Here is an 18,797-nt window from a genome sequence, read left to right as displayed (position 1 = left end):
TGCCACGATCAGCACAGGAATGTACAGGATTTTTACTGTAATAATAATAATAATAATAACAATATAGTTAGTGTTGGACATTACAGACTAGAAGCATGAAGATTGTTGTTTTGAATTTGTCCTTTTTACAAAGCTGCCTCCATTTTAATGGTTTTGGAGGGCAAGAGATGAAGTCACTTACACATTCGGAGTTCCTTTCAAGCAACAATTTGAAAGCATTTTAATACTATTATCACATAACATTTTGACATATCACACCTTACATAACACAGAGCCTTCAAAAAAACCCTGTCCTTGAATGAAACTACTGACACATCATCAATATCCAGTACTTCCACATGTCATTTTAGTTGGTTTTACTGTTAACGCTGATACACTATTGTAACTGCATTGACTCACAACAGAAAATAGATGTCTTAGTCATGTAAAAATGACGCCCACCACCAATCTCCGAGTCCTCGCCGTCTCCCTGCTCTTCCTTCTCACTGCCCCACTTACCACTGTCATGGAGACTTCTCCGTCCCCCCCTCCTCAGTCTGCAGACCGCTCAGGAAGACTGTTAACCAAGCAGCCCAGCACAGACTCCAGCCCCTCTCTCCAGCTCCTTGCCATCCAGTCTAATATCAGACCAGCTGCTCTCAGAGGCAGGACCAAAACCCCTGAGAAACTTCCAGAGACCTCACAGGGAGTTTTGGAGGCCCCTCCAAGACCCCTGCCCCAGGTAATGTTCCCTAAGAATGTAACTTCATCGGAGGCCCTGGCACCTCCCTTGGGTGCGGCCCAGGTGGCGCCTATTCCACCACGTCTGATGGATGGGTGGATGGATGTATGCAGAGGTTACTATGACGTGATGGGACACTTCGACAGCGCCTTCAACTGCTCCAAGGACACCTTCGTCTTCTGCTGTGGAACCTGCCACTACCGCTTCTGCTGTCCAGAGCGAAGCCGGCAGCTGGAACAGGAAAGCTGCAAAAACTATGACTCTCCCGACTGGGCCAAGCCTCAGACGGAGGCGATGATCATACCAGAGGAATTAGGTCCTGACCCAGACTTTGATCCACTGAAGCAGCAGAGCCACAACACAGGCTTCGTCATCGGCGGTGTGGTGGTGTTCATGATTGCTGTTGCTGTGGGCATCAAGGTGGTCTTTAACAAGGTGCAGCAGGAAGCCAACCAAAGGGACCTGAACATGCCCAGGTAAGGCTGGATTTTTGACCCTATGTATGAATACAGTAATAAAATTAGGTTTTCAGGACTCCATAAATGGCCTAGATTCATCATTCTGGGCTCAGAATGTTATTAGTCATCCACTGAAACATATTCGATTCGAGTGGCTGCTGCAGAAAGCCGTTGTTTTGATTTCCTCTTGGCTTTTTTTTCTTTTTAAATCCTTGTGCTGTAATCTTGGCGATCTCAGATGTACACAGGTTACATCAGTGGTGGAAGATAATGGGCTGTATATTCACATTAAGGAGAATGCAACATCATTAAAAAACAGTTTTAAATTTAGTTATTTATTCATCTCTCTACATTTATTTTTATCCACACAGGTGCAAAAACTGATGTCTCAACACAAGATTGACACACACATATTATATAATAATGATGCCACTTGAGTTGCTCTCCAAGGTTTATATGTTTGCTGTTGCTTGTGAGGATCCCTAAGATCTAATGCCTGAAATAGACTTAATATTAGTCATCAACAGGAATTTGATTGAAAGCGTGTAACCAGTCAGTGGCTCATTGTCCTTTTTATTTTGTGTTTTTTTTTAAATCATTAGAGCTCTGGTGGACATGTTACGGCACCACTCCAGTCCAGTCCAGCAGGATGAGAGAAACAACAGCGTGGCTCTGACTATAGGGGACGGACAGGGGACGCTGGGGAGAGGTCCAAAAAATCTCTACGCACCAGGACTGCCCAGCAAGGACAACAGATGTGAGAGCTTGGGGCTTACATACTGAATATTAGTGAATAACACAATCAGAGGCATAATTAGAGCTGTTGTAATAGCCTCGTGGTGATCATGTCTGTAATATGGATGCAGACAATCATGTGGTAAAATTAATTCTGCACTCAAGTTAAATGCAAAAGAATCTGGAGTTAAGTGCTTCTGAAACGATCATGTGGAGATGAATTATGCAGCTAGATAGGTGTGTAAAGTTGATCTTTTTTATGTTAAAACACTTTTCTGCTTAAAACTGCCTGACATCCATTTTGTGGGCTGATTGCCTTGTGTTCTTTTGACTTTCAGTGGGCAATTTGCAACACAATTTCATCCACTCATCAGGCTCCAGCCCGAAACACACCGCGACTATCGGTAAGGCAGCTGGTGAAAGACAGGCTCCCATGTAAATTACATGCAATCACTTGGATGCTTCATTTACTTCATTCAGTCTCCTTATGAGCTCAAAAGTAGACTCATTCACTTCAACAATAATAATGATTATCATGACTTGGGCTGCTTGTGCTTATGTTGAAAGCCAGTTAAAATTCTGTCTCTTTCAGTGAATGTTAGCAGATTCACACACCGCTGCGTGCAGGGCGTTATATCCAGTGGAGCAAATCTCATTTAACACACAGTCGTTTTCTCCCTGTGGTCTCTGCAGAACGCACCCCACGGATGAACAATGCTCAGCTGGCAGCTGGAGGCACCCTGCTCTCCAGTAAGCACAACAACACCAAATCCCAGCCTTCCTTCCACCACTCCCTGCACAACCTGGCCCAGCTGCCCCCCTCCTACGAGAGCGCCACCAAGCCCGAGCTCAACAGATACTCCTCACTCAAACGCCTCGGTAAGTGCCACCATTTCCCCAAAAAGATTCTGTGCAACCATTTTTTCTCGCTCCTCTTGTAGTGTTGCCTCGGCAGCTGTTTCATAAGTATGGTGACACTCTCGACACTGTGTCATAAAACACAGGATGCATCATTATATGCTGAAGCTATTTGCTGACTATAGGCAATTTACAGAAATTTTGTTCGGCTTCCAGAGAAAGGTCTTGATGAGTACTCATCTGGTTACTGCACCACCAAACGTCGGCCCCATACAGCCCAGCCAGCCCTCCAGTCCTCTCAGCATCACCTCCACTGGGGTGGGGACTACACCCTTAGTGGGAGAGGAACCCTCCCTAGGCATGCAGCTCGACCCTGGATCCCACCTCCTCCGTCTGGCATGCCTGCCTCTCCCACACCCAATCCTTACCCTCTGGATCCCCCGGAGCCTCAGTACAACCCCAACTATGACACCCTGTCTAAGCCAAGAAAAGTCAAGTCCACTGACCAATTGCTTAACATGGGTGATGTCCCTGGTAATACTGGGACCCTGTCCCGGCTGTCTAAAAACCAACAACACCAGTACTACAAAGCCATGGCTGCCTCCAATAAGAACTCCAACACGCAAACCCTCACAAGGAAGACCCAGGATAGGCAGGATAGGCAGGATAGGCAGGAAAGGCAGGAGAGGCAGGAGAGGCAGGAGAGGCAGGAACGGCTGCTCATGTCCCCGGATCATTTGGAGGAGAGGATGGGAGTTGGGGGGATAGGGGTCGTAGATCCATACGCCCACACAGGAGGAGCTGTCCCCACACTTCCTCGCCAGCAGAAGGCTCAGTCCCAGCAGAACGTCTGCGCCACACCCTCCCTCGATCGGCACCACATGATCAAGATGAACTCTCACCCAACATCAGGACGGGAGCAGGAGAGGACCACAGGCATGACAGGGCACATGAGTGGGGGCATGGGATGGGCGGGGGAGATGCCCGGGGCAGGGGTTGTCATGGGAACAGGAACACTAGGAGGCCACAGCGCGAGGAGGATGGCTTTTGCAGCAAAAAGGCAGAACACCATTGAGCAGCTACATTTCATACCAGGAGGGGGCGGTGGGGGGTCGGCAGGCAGCGGTGGAGGCAGTCAGGGAATCAGGACGGGGAGCAAAAATGAGGTGACAGTGTGAGGTCTGTGCCTAAAGCAGAGTTTACCTCTCATCAAATGTATGGGAATAGATCGCCCTTCTGCATTTTACTACTAGATATACAACTATATGACATATAAAAATAGAAGTTTAGAAACAGTATAATGTGTTTAGGCTACTCAAATTAGTGTTCTGTTATAATTATAGGTTGAATATGAACTCAGAAAATTAAAAATCTAGGAACATCTGTTCCAATTATATGATAGCCTACATCAGCCATATTTTGTAATAGAATTGCCATATTGCCATATACAGCGGTGCCATTACTTGTTGAAAGACTGACTGGGAGGGGAAAAAAACAACCAAGTGTCGTTCATATATTAGTTTTTATATATACGTTTTTGTTTTTTTCAAAAAGTACTCAGGAGCCATATTAGATAGAAACCCAGATGAAATATATAAGAAAGGGGGGATGAAGAGGAGGACCATGTGGAATATTGTATCACAGACTTGAAGACAACTGAGCCAACTACCTGGACTGTCAATTTGCTCAGCTGACAAAGATTTATTAAACGGAATCTGGTTGGTGGAAGATGATGGAACTGTGCTGGAGATGCTGCTTGTCCTGGTACAGGGAGACAGAACTGATTGATTTTGTTGCTTCCTATGTAACCAAGCGGACAAGATGGGGGCTGTTTCTGACTGAGATGCAGCAGCCTGACACTGCTGGCAGGACTCCATGCCTGATTCAAACTGCAGACATTACCGATCTGATGCCTGGGTTGCCTAGTTTTCCATGTGACCTTAGATTCAATCCCCAGAGGAAACCTCTACACTTTGATCACTGTTACACTATAGTGTAAGCTGACGTTAGATTACATTATAGGTGCGGTGTCCCACCTATCGATCAGGAACTACCTGTTAAAACAATGGGCTACCAAATAATATATAGAGCCATCATGATATCACACAAAGGTCTTGACATAAACAAACATAATCAACAGTGAACAGAACAGACGTATGTGCTGAGTTTACCAAGGAAAAAAAGCAACATGCTTTCACAGAGCACAAATGAATAGACCGTGACGCAGAGGTTGCACTTACACAACTGTCCTTCAAAGCCATTTATGGAGATACAAAGAAAATACCACAGGAGGAAGCAGGTCTGACAATCACCATTTTATTATTATCACCAGGTGACAGATTATACAAGTCCGTGAGTTTTGTACAGTCAAAGGATTGGCTTCAGAGCAAGCCAAAAACAAACCCTCTAAGTTGGGAGCAAGGGCAGCCTGAGGCCTTCTCCTGCACGCTCCCTGTGCCGCAAGAGACTCGGATTGTGAGGAAGCCCTTCCCATCCTCAAGACACAGACCTTGCTGTATCATAACGCACTCCAGTATGAAAAAAAACACAGAAAAGAGAAAAAAAAATCTTCATCAATAACAACGCTTATCAATACTAAGGGCTATCCTATCCTATATACTGTAGTATGTGATATCTGTGGTCCATATAAAATGCTATTTCTTTCTATTGATTTTGTGTTGATATTGTCATGATGTATTAAGTATTAATGTGTACAAAAAAAGAAAAAAACAAGAGCAATTTGAAGCACAGTTCAAAGACAAACACAGATTTAAAACTTTGCACAAATCTTTTTCCCTGATATTTGCACCCGATACAAAACAAACTTTGTATCGCATCCTCGAGGTTTACATTCTGTACGAGCACGGCTACAAGTGTGACTGATCAATGGAAGGAAATAAATGGAATGGAATGCAGAGAAATCAGAGGTAATTATCACAGGAGGAAACGGCTTGGCTTTTGTTCAGTCAGTTGAAAGAGATACAGAGACAGAAACACAGATTTCATTTGGACAATCTTCCTATACACAGTGCTAAATGTAGTTGTTCTGAATATGATGGAGTGTTCTTATTAATAATTATTATAACTGTTATGGTTATTATTATCAATTATCTTACAATGTGATGTTCTTTTACTTGGTGGGATTTAAGTGTTTATTGTTTTTAGATAACTAGCATTCTCATGACTGCTTGGTTTTTCATACATCTAGTCATAAATTCAAGTTTATATACAAACATTCCAAATCTCGATGCATGCCAGTTCCATTTCATTAAGAGGCATTTACAGCATGCCTGGATTTTTAAGGTCATCAATGCTTGTATGGCCAAATATTCCAGCTGTATGTACTGTGCCTAGACATCGGCCTTATAACTTCTTGAACTCAAGTGAATACTGGTATAAAAACATCTACTGCAGCCTTCGAAACGTGTAGTTGATGGTGTCTAAACGGAAGAGTTTGGCAGGTTAATAACGCCACCGACTGTCTGCTGACTCTCCTGCAGCAGCCTGGACACGCTAACCTATCATGGGCTGCACACGCTGAACCCATGATGCCATAATGTATGTATGTTCGGATGAATGTTTATTACACAGGTCGGAGAAAAGCAGAGGTAATACAGTGGAAACCTGAATGCTTTGAGTGCAGTGTCTTTTTCAGGGAAACAGGAAAGATGACGTTCAGTAGATTTTTTTAATAGAGCCACAAAAAGGTCTGTAGCAAAGTCTGTAAAATCTCACAAGCCATATCCATCGAAACTCATCATCATCACAATTTTATAAATGGTTAATCTAATTTGTGCAAGTATTGTATTTTGTATAGCTAGTACAATCAGAATATTTTGAGTGATCTCTTCGACATTAATTTGAGGATTCAAAAAATATGTGTTAGTATTTAATGAATTGTACAGTGCCAGACTCATAACATTTTGTTGTCTTTTTATTGTCACAGCCTCCCAGACGGCTACAGGAGTTATTTCTAAACTAAAACACAGGCTAGTGAGCGATAAAAGCTAGTTTTCAGAGAGAAATGAATGAATATGGTGTGCTTTTATTGCCATTATGAATTCATTTAGAGTGAGGATGGGTAATGGCCACCTGAAACGGACATTGGGACAGTGTCCAATAATAAAAATTCATAGATTTATTTTCATGCCTATCAATTTAAAAGCAACACTTTTGTTAATATTAAATGCATTGACCCCCTTGGATACGACAGTGAATTACAAATAATTTGTATAATAAAGTTGGTGGGAAAAAAATGCTTTGTGGTTTATTAAGGAGTGTTTGAGATTTTCTTACAGGAGCTTTTTCAGCCAAGTGTTCTCTGATCAAATTCAGTGGTGATATGTGAACTATTATCAGTCAATAATGCTGTCAATCCTGGATTATCATTCATCTTAGTTCTGCCATTAACACCATTCACATTACCTTAGAGCTACATATCCTGAACCTGAATTCATCCTGGATTTACATGTCAGACTTCAGACTGATGTCTGTGTTCACTGGTCTCACAAAGCAAATCTGGGCATATCTCAAGCATGACTAATGAGCTCTGTAATCGAGTTTAATTAAAACGCGTTTGATGCAAAGCTAAGAAAAGAATTCTCTCTTAAGGTTCAGAATCTTATATAAAAGTAGCAACACTGCAACACATCACATCACCTCACTGCGACTTGTTCTGAGCCTGCCCAAAATGTTCTGGCACCAGACTTACACAGATAAAAATGGATTTTAATTGGGAAGAAAACTTCTTTTTGGACTTCAACATCAACAGAGCAATAAAAATGGTTCAAACTAGACGCCCTCTGGAAAAAGTGGAAGATGTATATTTCCCTAAAATAACACCTTCTTTTGTTTAAATGTGGTTATTTATTTAAACACTTTCATTCAATGAAAACCTTATATTTTATTGTCTTAGTTACAATTCCAGTGGTTTAAAAGATGGATCACTCTTCCACTAAAAAGTCCAAATATTTCATATTTAAGCTAAGTTGCAGATTAATACATATGCAGACCAGGCTAACAAATATTTAAATATTAGTAATCATGTATCGTTGAATCAGTGTTTTCTTTATTATTGACTGTTAGGGAAACATTATTTTACTCCTTATATATGCTATGCAGGAAAAAACACTCAGCCGTCGGCACACAGAGCGAGTCTGTATACTAATATCAGCCACAGTGAATCTATACAGTCCTGCTGGGAGTTGACAACTGCACTTTTTAAATGAAATGATAATATAATAATTTACAGCCCTGGGTTATACCTGCTGAATCCTTACAGTGAGGGAGGGCTGTGCAGCTCATTTCAAAACCTCCTGTGAATACATTTATTGCATTGAGAGGTATGAAGGCCTACAGAGCAGATGAAAAGCAGATGATACGGATGTCTTTTTTTTCAGCAGGTACACAAAGAGCACAAAAATATTATGTTTGTTTTAGGCACTAGCTGATGTGTAACAGTCACTGTAGTTTCCACATTTGACCACCAGGGGGTTCAGTGATCCATGATGAACAGAGCAGGACGGCTGTGGTCAGAATGTCCTTTAACTTCACACCTACATCAGTTTGAGGGCTGATCAATGAGGAAAAGTGGACATAATAAAATCCCACTGTTTCAGGATAGCACAATATTAATGCATTACTGCAGTGGAAAGGCAGACCACACTACTTATCAATGACTAATACTAATAAAAACAGACCTCATATAGAAACCAACTTGTGTTAAATAGACTAAGTTGTAACTTGTTTTCTGTGTGTGTTTAGGATCTTTGTGCCCCACAGGTGATGATCTGAGCTTCTGTTCATTTTTGATTACTGAGGCTGAAGCTAAGGTTTCAGGAGAACTCGTGGTTGTCCTTCGTTGCAGCAGTTATAAAAGACACTTTTATCATATTTGTTTTTGACACGATTCACATGACGTAGTTCCTAAAATATTCTGGACTAACAGACCTTTACATTTCACAGATTTTCCTGACACACCGTTGTTTCTCAGAATGATTTCATTCATAGTAAAATGATTACCTGACTTCCCTTTATGTTTCAGCACAGCTAGTACACATCATATACATGATCATGATCTTAGCTGTGTCAAAACTCCTGACTATCTTTGACTTTGTATTTACTTCATGTGGCTGTTTTGATAAATACAGTGAATTTCGTGTAAAGTTTAAAGTTATAGATGTGTTTGTGAAACTTTGGGCCATCTTGACTCGATGAATCACATCACTGAATCATTTTTTTATGTACACTGTTGTTGAAAAAGCATCCAGATCAATACACACTAGACTGGAACAGGAATTTCACTACCTAATGTACTTTTATATTAAATAATGTTTGTTTTCAAAACTCAGCCATTACTACATCCAGATTTTCTCACCAGTTTTATAAAACCAGTTTATAATGTGTGACGTGTTTAATTTCGTTATCAAAAACTAATTGCAGCAATAATTCTGCAATTCATAAAAAACACTGGGTATTTCCGCAGGCCTGTGAGGCGTCTTGTGTTATGGCGCCTGGGGAAAGGTCTTTAACAAAGACTGATAACTTTTAATGCTCTCATACGTGGGTGATATGATGATATGAGCGGGTGTCGTGGGTAAACGGACACTTTTCTCTGTATTTGTCCACTAGTGAAAGCGGATTGTCGTGTTTTTTCAAAGCCCGCGTGCAACCAAACACAGAATCCACTATGAGCCCTGAACAGCCGTCCGCGAGCCCCGCTGCTGCTACCCGGAAACATTACAAGGGCCGGAAAGGACCAGTGTTAAGGGAGCACACGTCACTCACTTTTACCCAAAAAATATTATCACCGACCGTCCAAATTTTTCTCGGCCGTCGAAAGACTTCATGAAAGCTGCATATCAGCGCGACCGGTCGTAATCAAATGGCGAGGAGGCGGCTGCGGAGTCCGTCGGCGTTGATTTCTGGGGGGAACGGTGTAAGCCTTCACCCCGCTCAGCATCAGTGAAAATGGCTCTGGCTAACGACTAGAAAACAGCACGCAGAAATGGAAGCGGACGATAGCTAGCTAGGCTGCGAGAAGAAGGCGTGACAGGCCTCATCCATCTCCAACTGTGCTCTGCATCTGGATGCGTAGGTAAACATTTGCCGAATATAGGTTACGCATATGTAAATGCTAACGCTAGCATGATGATGTTAACGATAGCCTGCTTGCTTTTAATAATGTAGTTTGGACCGATTGCTAACGTTAGCATCGGCGCTTGTGTGGATTTCTAGGTTGCGTGCGGCACCAAAATGCTAAACGCGCCGAGCCACTTTAAAATATGATGCTAAGGAAAACCGTGAAGTTTTGCATGCAAGCGCGTCCAATGTTTTGCTTTTTATTCTACAATTGTTAGCCAATGCTATTTCAGGATGCCTCCTGAACTGCATCCGTTATTATTAGCGCCAGTAACCTTCTGCTTATGTTTACATTGGGCAGCGAGTGTGGTGTTAATTTGAGCATTTCTCCTTTTCTTCACAGGATTTATGGTGATTTACATTAAAATGAGAAGCAGTGAAATATGCGATAGATTATCTTCCTCATCTGCCAGGGGAGCTCACTCCATTTTTGCTTCATCTCATCAATTAGCGGAAACGGTAAGAAACTGAAGAGGTGAGCAAAACCACATTCAAAGTGAGTGCTTCTGCTGTGGACGGCGTACTTTTAGAACACAATGGAAATACTGCTAGCAACAACTCACCCTTATGTAGTCGATGCATTGTGTGCTGGGCCTTTACACAGATGTGTTTCAGTCAACTGTGTAAATTGGCCCCTGTATTGTAAAATGGTGGTTGGGGTAATAATAGTACTAATTCGGCCTGTTACTGCATATAAGTAAAAAATATATGTAATAGTGTTAAAATAACATGAATAATAATAAGAACTGTATTGGTGTACAGAATGCACATGAACATTAACCATAAAGTGTCTACAACAGGAGAAGGTACTTCTCTCTGCATTATGTTGTATTGTATCTGATACTATGTAATTAACCCCATTATGCATACTTAGGTGATTACAAATTACTCTAAATCCTTTCAATCCCATCTACTGTCTCTAAATTAACCCAGGATTTTATTTCCATGGTTGGGTGCCAAGATTCGATCCTAATTTAATTGTGTCTTTATTAAACCCTAGCAAACGTTATACCATTTAGAGTACAAGTCAGTCTTGATCAAAATGTTATTTATTTCTTACCAGTGACCACTGCATAGTTTTCAAAATGGGGTGCCAGTGTTGCAGGGACTCTTTTAAGAAAAAAAAATGAATGTGTGCATCTGGAACTGTCTCATGATAATCACTCTAAAACAGATATTCCATGGCTGACATTATCCCACATTTATACCAGTTTAAACTATGCAGGCTATAAAGACTGATTGACATCTTCAAATATTATTTAGTTTTTTTTTTTTTCAGTGATGTCACGGCTTGTGAATAATAGAGGGCCCATGTTCACTTATGAACTGTTGCTTCAATGATCAAGGAAAGGTACATTTTTACAGCCAACAAGGTTAAGTGTATGGCTAAAAGCCAACCAGTTAGACACACACCTACATTTAAGCAAAACTGAGGCATTTAATGTTTTGTGTGGGTTTTTCATGCAACACTCCCACACCTTGTACCTCTTCCTTTGTAGATGTATAGTACTCACAGATGGACCCACACATTCTGTATTTATACTGTAAAATACATTATGAAATAAACCACAGACCTCCTGCAGGACAGTATCTAACAGAGTAATAAATTGGGTCAGTAGGTCCAGAGTAGTTTTGTTAGATAAACAAAGCCTGTCTTTTTTCACACACACGCCTACAAAGTGCATCCATATGCATGAACAGCAAAAATGGTAAAATTAAACCTGTCTTCTGGAGTAAATATGGTTCTTATAATTATAAGAATTGCCATTATTCACTAATGTTTGTGCTGCAATCCAACTGACCTGCATCATGGTAAGTTATATAAAATGTTGAATGTCTTAATCCATTGTATTTAGCAACAGGATAAATTGAAATATTCTGTTTTTGAGTGTAACTATAAATATAGTTGTATGAAGTGCACAATGAACAAAGAGGCCAATTGGTTCATATTAATAAGAAACTGGTGGTAAGTATTGATTTTGGTTATTTAATTGAATATATGTAGAACGCAAATGCAGCTAAAGCTCAAAGCTAGTACCTGATATTTTAAACAAAATTTATTCTTTGTTGGGTTTTGTGTTTTCAACTGTAGGAACCTCTTGGCTGAACAAGGATGAGGAATCTTGCTTAGGTGAAGAAAAATATCAACGCAGTAATTCTCAAAGGAGACAAGAAGAATACACTTAAAAGTGCTTCTCAATAACTATTCCAAGCAATTTTGATATTAGGTGGATCTCCTCTACCTGCAAAATAACTGACTTTTTTACATTAGATCATCAACTTGCCTTCTCAGATACCCCACTTTTTTGGAAGTCAAGTGTGGCGAGTGGATGATCAACAGTAGCAGCACCAGTGGTAATCAATCTGGGAGAGACGAACTATAGCTATAAGCTGTTTTGATTAGTTCTGTGGCATAGCCTCACCCTTAGGGTAAAGTTTGTTACTCACCACTCAGTGGTGGGATTATTTTTGCCACCCCTAGCGCTGGAGGTTTGGCACCTGCACCCCCATGTGCCAGTGAGTGGGAAATGTTCCAATTTGGAAAATACAATCTGGACATTATAGAGATGTTAAGTGGGCACCAGGCCCACCAGTTTAAAGGCCTTGGATTAGATCGACAACTACAGCATCAGCAGCAAGTGCAACTTCACCAGCATCAACTCCAGCAGCAGCAGCAGCAGCAGGCTGAGTCTTCTGGAGCTCTTCTGACTGGACTTGGCTTGGGCCCCCTGCAGGGGACTAGAGGTAACGCCTTTTCTGATTCTGCCTCCATTTTTGCCAAGATGAGTGCCCCTCCTCCCCCACCTTTACAACAACAGCCTTCCTCATCTCAGAGCTCTCGTTCAAAGTCAAGCAAGATGAGCAGCAGCAGCTCAAGCCATTCATCAGGCTACCCACAGTTCCTGCGCTCTTTCCACCCGTCTGAGGCAGCACTAGCACAGGAGCAGTTACATCCAGGTGTAGGCCGTTTTGAGCACTTTGCCGGGGGAAGTAGCAGTAGTGGGAGTGCTGGGGGATTAGGAGGATTAGTAACATCAGCACCTCCACCCCCTCCTCCTCTGCATCCCGGCCTCTCTGTTCCCCAAGCATCTCCTGGCCCCTCCTCTTCCTCACCCTCCCCTTCAACCTCTGTGGCCACCTCTAATAACCCTTCTAGCAGCAGTGCAGTCAGTTCATTGGGACACCAGTTGGTTGGGGCCCAGTCTGATGCACGGAGCCTTCACCAACAATTTAGTTGCATGTTAGCTGCTAATCAATATTTTCTCTCTGGGGTGCCTGCTAATTCTAGTTTAGAACAATTTCTTGTTCAACAGGGAACTCATAACCACTTAGGTATTGGTTTAAGTCAAACGGGCGGGGAGCCGAGTACTAGCCTTGCTCCGCCTCCTGCTTTGCATTCTCATTCGCATGGCCACTCCACTCCCCAACCACAGCAGGCTCCTCAACAGCCTCCCCAGCAGCAACAGCTTCCACCTCACACCCTCTCTCATCCTCACACTCATTCTCATCCTCACCACCCTCTCCACCCAGGCTCCCAGCCCTCATCACTGGGTGGCTTTGACTTCCAGGGCATTCCTGTTCTGTCATCAAATCAGATAGCTTCTCTGATGCAACAGGAAGCAGGTTTGCCCCTTCCCTTACCACTGCACTTATCCTTATCTAAGGATGATGGTAAAGGGGAAAGCAGTGGAGGCGGAAGTAGTAGTAGCAGTAGGAGGAAGAAGGCAATGGCTGGCTATTTGCCACAAAGAAAATCTGAGAGTAGTAGTAATAGCAGTAGCAACCATGGCCACAGTAGCCACGGTGGTAATCCCAGCACAAGTAGTAATGGAGGGCTTACTCATGGTCAGCCTCCGGCTTTAATTGGGAGTGGGGTTGGTATGTCAAATATGGGTGGAGATCCATCATCCCTTCTTGCCTCATCATCTTCATCCTCATCAGTAGTTTCTTCCTCCTCCTCCTCTGCTCCCTCTTCCACTGCTGCCTCAGTACTGGTTACTAATGATTCTCACCTTTCTAAATCTGATAACCAGAGCTCAATACAAGCAAATGCCACAGAGTCTGATTCAGAGCCCCTATATAGCTGTGGAGAGTGTGGCAAAAGCTTCCCTCACCTTTCAAGCCTTCGCAGGCATTTGCGCATGCATGAGCCAACCACAGCAGGTACTAGCAATACTGCCACTACTGGCCCAAACCCTGTTCACATTAAAACACAGTCTGACCCAAGCCTCCCCCATTCGACCCAAGAAACGCCCCATCCCTCAACCAATTCTTGTCCTAGCCCAGACAAAATATTTCATTGCCCTGAATGTGGCAAAGGCTTTAAGAAAAAAGGGCACCTCCTGCAACATGGTGTTATACACTCTTCAGCTCGCCCATATGGCTGCTCCACCTGCTCTCGGGCTTTTAATCGTAGAGAGTCACTGACACGCCATGAGAAGATACATGAGGAAAAGCCATTCCGATGTCCTGCCTGTGGTCGTGCCTTCCGTGAGAGCACCTCTCTACTCAACCATGCTGCCTCAGGCACCTGCGGCAAGCCAGGTAGGGGATCCAAACAACGGGGCAGCAAGACAGGAACTGATGGTGAGGACAGTGTCGGGGGAGGGGATGGAGGAGGTAATGGAGGAGGGGGAACTTATCAAAGCAATAGAGGGGTTATTTATGGGAAAACTGAGGAAGAGGATGGTGTAATCATTGTGGGGGAAGGAGAACCAAAATCAGGTTTAGGATGTGATGGTCTGTTTCAGTCTGGAAGGGGAGGGAATTCAAATGACAGGGACAGAACAGATGGTAAATACCCCACTGACTACTCTCGGAATCGTTACACAGGCTACCATGATGACCACCGTTCTCAAGGTAACCCATCTCCATGCTACTCTGGTGCCTCCCCCTGTGGAAGTGGGATGGCGGGCCCAGCTCTGAGAAAGGCACCCTTGGCTCCAACACTGCATCCACACTCACAGAGCCACAGCCAGCACCACCACCCGCAGCAACAGCCTCATCTGCCCCTCTCTTCTCTACTGGATGACTCTGAGGATGATGTCACTAGCTCTGTCAATAATGCAATTTCTGCTATAACTGCAGCTAGTAGCAGTGGAAATAGAGGGGATGATAGGGGAGACATCATAGGAGGTCTTCTAGGTGGTCTTGGTTTAGGACCTCTGGGCTCACCTTCATCCACCTCTGGTATGGATAAGAATTTCAGAGGTGGTGGGAGCCAGGAGGCTATGAGCACCAACCCACCGAATCCTACTGCCAAACCAAAACGTCCTCGCAAACCAAGAGCTAAGAAAGATTCTGCACCTGGAGGGCAGCCCCCCAAACGTAGGCAGTACACTCCCAGAATGGGGCCCAGCGGGCTCCCACGCACTCACCTCTGCAGTGTCTGTGGGAAAGGATTTGCACGTCGGGAGACCCTGCGCCGACATGACCGCATCCATACTGGAGAAAAGCCCCATCACTGCACCATTTGTGGGAAGTATTTCAGAGAGGCGTTTCACCTCAGCAAGCATCAAACGGTCCACTCTGGGGCTAAGAATTACAAATGCAGCATCTGTGGGAAGGAGTTTGGTTACTCCCAGAGCCTCAGGAGGCACAGCAAACTCCATCAGAAAGGGGAGATGGAAGAGGTTCCCACAACACCAGCTCCAGAGAACCTCAACAGCTTTAACCCAAATCCTCAATGTAGCGTGGCCCAAGAGAGGAGCCAGAACCAAGCACCAAGCACCTCCTCTTATTACTCCTACTCTCAAGATGTCAAGCCTCAAGACACCAATCCCCCACCACAGCCTCCACCCCCACCACAACCACAGCCCCCACCGCCGCCGCGTCTCTACACCTGTGCTATATGTTGGAAGTCGTTCCGTCACCACTTCCACCTGACTGCCCATCATCAGACGGTTCATGAAGGAGGGGGTGAAAAGCTCTTCTGCTGTGAGGTATGTGGGAAAGCATTTGCCTACTCTAATAGCCTCACTCGACACAAGCAGTCTCAGCATGGGATGACCCGCACTGAAACGTCTAACCCACAAGAAGGCAGCAGTGGATCTGGAGACAACAGAGGTGGGAGTGATGTTAATCAGTCAACATCTGAGAGCGAGGCTGCCACCAATGCCCTGCTACAGATGGCTCCTCCCACTGAGGGCCATGGAGGGCAGAGTCTTAGTGTTGTCACTCATAGCCACCAACAGGCAGCTCCACAACCACCTGCTGGTTATTCACCTCTCTTTTATGATACAGGAGCCCAGTCTTCTGCCTCTAATGCTCCATCCTACTCTCAGCCTCTGCCTCCCAACTCTACAATCATGCCCCCGCAGCACCCGCATTCCCCAGCCGGGGTGAAAGGAGAGCACATATATCCAGCTGGATCCCGTAGTCGTACACTTCACACCACCGCCCCGTTCCAGCCCCTCACAGAGCTGCCCTCCACTGAACATCATCATCTGCATCACCATCATCTTCACTCCCACCATCATCCTCATCATCAGTCAGATACCCAGCCCCACCAACACCTTGACTGCAGTATCCAGCTGTCACACGATGAAATGAGACGACACAAGAAGAAAAAAAAAAAGTCCGACAAGAGAGATTGGAGGGGAAATAATTGGGAATCTCAAGATTTAGTCAGATTTGATGGCATCAAAAGGAAGAAAAAGATAAGTTGTACAGTAAGAGGGCAGTTGAATAAAAAGCAAGGCTCTCTTCGTTTGACAATTAGGCGAGGAGGATCAGGCGGTGGTGGGTATAAGCTTGTCAACACTGGTGGAATGAAGGTGCAGATCCTGACGTCTCTCAAAGTCCCCGTGAAGCGATTTGGCTGTCCTATATGCCCGAATTCTGTGTTCTCCCGTAAAGCGGGACTGCTGGTCCACATGGCAGTTAAACACTCACAGAAAGCCTTGAGCACTCAGGAGCGACTAAGGTGCAGTGTGTGTGGGAAGCAGTCTCACAGGCCTTTGGCAGCCTTCATCCATCGGGCGTCCCATCGTGCCAGAGGGACTTTCTCATGCCGGCGCTGCTCCGCTCGCTTTTGGAATGCTACATTTCTTCACAGGCACAAGGTGTCCTGCCGCCGCAGGGCTAAAGGACTGCAGAGGGGAGATGTTATGAGGCTGAAGCTTTCAAAGAGACTGGGAGAGAGACAGACCCATGAGGGTCATGAGGAGATGCCATTCCTACAGGGATCATACAGATACTGAGTGTCCTGGCATCTGAAAAGAGTGGCATATAAGAGGGATATTTCAGTTCTGAAATGGAAAAGTCAAAGAAAAAAAAAGGGACTTGAAAAGGCACCCGCTGCCTTTTGGAGAAGTTGCCTCGTGTCTCTGTTGCATCTACTCTGCTGACTATTAGAATGAGTGTGTTAACAACTACTGTAGAACACCCTATAAAAAATATCACCTGTATTTCTTCCAGATTATACTGGAAGGTGTTTTCAAAGACGTGACTGTTTCCATAGGATCATTAATTAACCCCTTAAGTGCATTGACACTATGCTTGGCTGACACTGTGCAGTTACTAGACAAGTTTAGGTGAAATGACCTGCTAATGTAATCTCTTTTCCCCATAACTAGAATCCTTGCTACACCTCTTGCTGTATGATAAATGTCTCTGCTGTGTATTTTGTCTTGTTGTTGTTCACTTAGAGGCTCTGAGGATTTTTTTAAACATGTAAAGTGCATTTATTAGGAGTAGGGACATGGGGACAAAGACCTTTGTTGATAGTTTGTCAGTGCATGTTTGTTCTCTGGTCAAGTTTTTTGCTGAGGTTGTGAAATCACTCCTACAGTACAGTATGTGATGGTTTATTCAGTATATCCCCAGAAGTTTGTAGTGTACCACTTGATTTGAAAGTTGCTCTATATGCCCTAGTGATTTGATCACATATAGATAAAATGTCAAAGTTGCTGGTAATTAGATAACAATTACAAGGATCCCTCTCCTGCCAAAATGAAGAAACTTACAAGAAGCCTTGCTTATGACGTTCACGTTATTTATTTGAGATATTCCTAGCTTTTATACCAAGAGATTGAAAACAGGTTAAAGAAATGGACTGTAACACATGTTTATCTCATGTTATTTGTATGCTCTTTTTAGCAGTGATTATTTCTACAGTACTTCACGGTGTGTTAAAGACAAGGACCTATCATGATAGAAACAAATGTAATATTCCATGTATTTATGTGTGTAACCCAATCAGTCTTCATGCCAATCTTATACTTAGCCCTTTCACCTTTTACTTTTTTTGCTGAGTTGCAATCATATTCTTACTGTCAGACCTTTGTTTTTTTTTCTTCTCAAGAAAAGTAGGATTTTAAGGACATCCTGTCACTTTATTTACTCTGAAATGTTCATACCCCTGTCAAGCCTTTCTTTTCCTCTAACAAAAATTATAGTTTTAGTAGATTTCTATCACATTATTTACTGAGAAGTCGGTAGTTGACTATATTTCAGCGATGAATAAACATTAAGTGTAATCATTTGTTTTTCGTTTATTTCTGATTCTTAACTGCTAGTTGCTGAGCATGAGTATGTGTTACCAAAGTCAGTATTGGAAGTTTGACTGTTACATTCTAGCTCTATGGTGTGAATTTCACATCACTCTGTCGATTCAATGGTTTATCAGGATGTAGTTAATATATGAGGTTTGAAGGCTTACTTATGTTGTTGACCAGATTAAGTCAGCTGACCTTACACTATATTGTCAGTACACATGAAATAAATGTCTGTGTGAAACCTTGCACTTCTAGCTCCACAAGATGGCAGTAAGCAACTCTTTTATAGTGAACACTCTTGGCCTGGTGGGACTGAGTGTGGCAGTCACATGGATTCTACTGTGATATGGGGGTGGACTGGAGAGGCTGTATGACTGTGAAGTAATT

The 18,797-nt window shown here is 43.5% G+C and overlaps 2 protein-coding genes across 6 annotated transcripts; both read left to right on the top strand.

Annotated features, from left to right (window-relative positions):
* The first annotated feature begins 264 nt into the window (after positions 1-264).
* shisa7a (shisa family member 7a) lies at positions 265-6,722 on the top strand. Its single transcript, XM_028425979.1, has 6 exons — positions 265-1,197; positions 1,782-1,936; positions 2,253-2,318; positions 2,608-2,793; positions 2,989-3,424; positions 3,461-6,722. Exons 1-6 carry the CDS (start codon positions 431-433, stop codon positions 3,948-3,950), a joined length of 2,100 nt encoding a protein of 699 aa, XP_028281780.1. The 5' UTR covers positions 265-430; the 3' UTR covers positions 3,951-6,722.
* Positions 6,723-9,489: 2,767 nt separating this feature from the next.
* LOC114448859 (zinc finger protein 865) lies at positions 9,490-18,392 on the top strand. Of its 5 annotated transcripts, none has more exons than XM_028426070.1 (4): positions 9,492-9,868; positions 10,256-10,371; positions 12,005-14,457; positions 14,746-18,392. In XM_028426070.1, exons 3-4 carry the CDS (start codon positions 12,441-12,443, stop codon positions 17,112-17,114), a joined length of 4,386 nt encoding a protein of 1,461 aa, XP_028281871.1. In that variant the 5' UTR covers positions 9,492-9,868; positions 10,256-10,371; positions 12,005-12,440; the 3' UTR covers positions 17,115-18,392. The 5 variants fall into 5 exon arrangements, with proteins under 5 accessions (XP_028281869.1, XP_028281868.1, XP_028281870.1 ...); XM_028426071.1 differs by having other exon boundaries at positions 9,494-9,868; positions 12,005-12,657; XM_028426068.1 differs by having other exon boundaries at positions 9,490-9,864; positions 12,005-18,392.
* The last annotated feature ends 405 nt before the right edge of the window (positions 18,393-18,797 follow it).

This window comes from Parambassis ranga, chromosome 16 (genome assembly GCF_900634625.1).
Source record: "Parambassis ranga chromosome 16, fParRan2.1, whole genome shotgun sequence".
In the NCBI taxonomy this organism is placed as follows: Eukaryota; Metazoa; Chordata; class Actinopteri; family Ambassidae; genus Parambassis; species Parambassis ranga.
The sequence above is the reverse complement of the archived record's forward strand: the minus strand, read 5'-3'. Positions and strand labels throughout refer to the sequence as shown.

Excerpts from the sequence above, each read along its gene's own strand:
- shisa7a (XM_028425979.1), top strand. The coding sequence starts at position 431 with ATGACGCCCACCACCAATCTCCGAGTCCTCGCCGTCTCCCTGCTCTTC. Across the intron at positions 1,198-1,781 it reads AGGGACCTGAACATGCCCAG|AGCTCTGGTGGACATGTTAC; the intron begins GTAAGGCTGGAT and ends TTAAATCATTAG. Across the intron at positions 3,425-3,460 it reads ACAAGGAAGACCCAGGATAG|GCAGGAGAGGCAGGAGAGGC; the intron begins GCAGGATAGGCA and ends AAGGCAGGAGAG.
- LOC114448859 (XM_028426068.1), top strand. The coding sequence starts at position 12,441 with ATGTTCCAATTTGGAAAATACAATCTGGACATTATAGAGATGTTAAGT.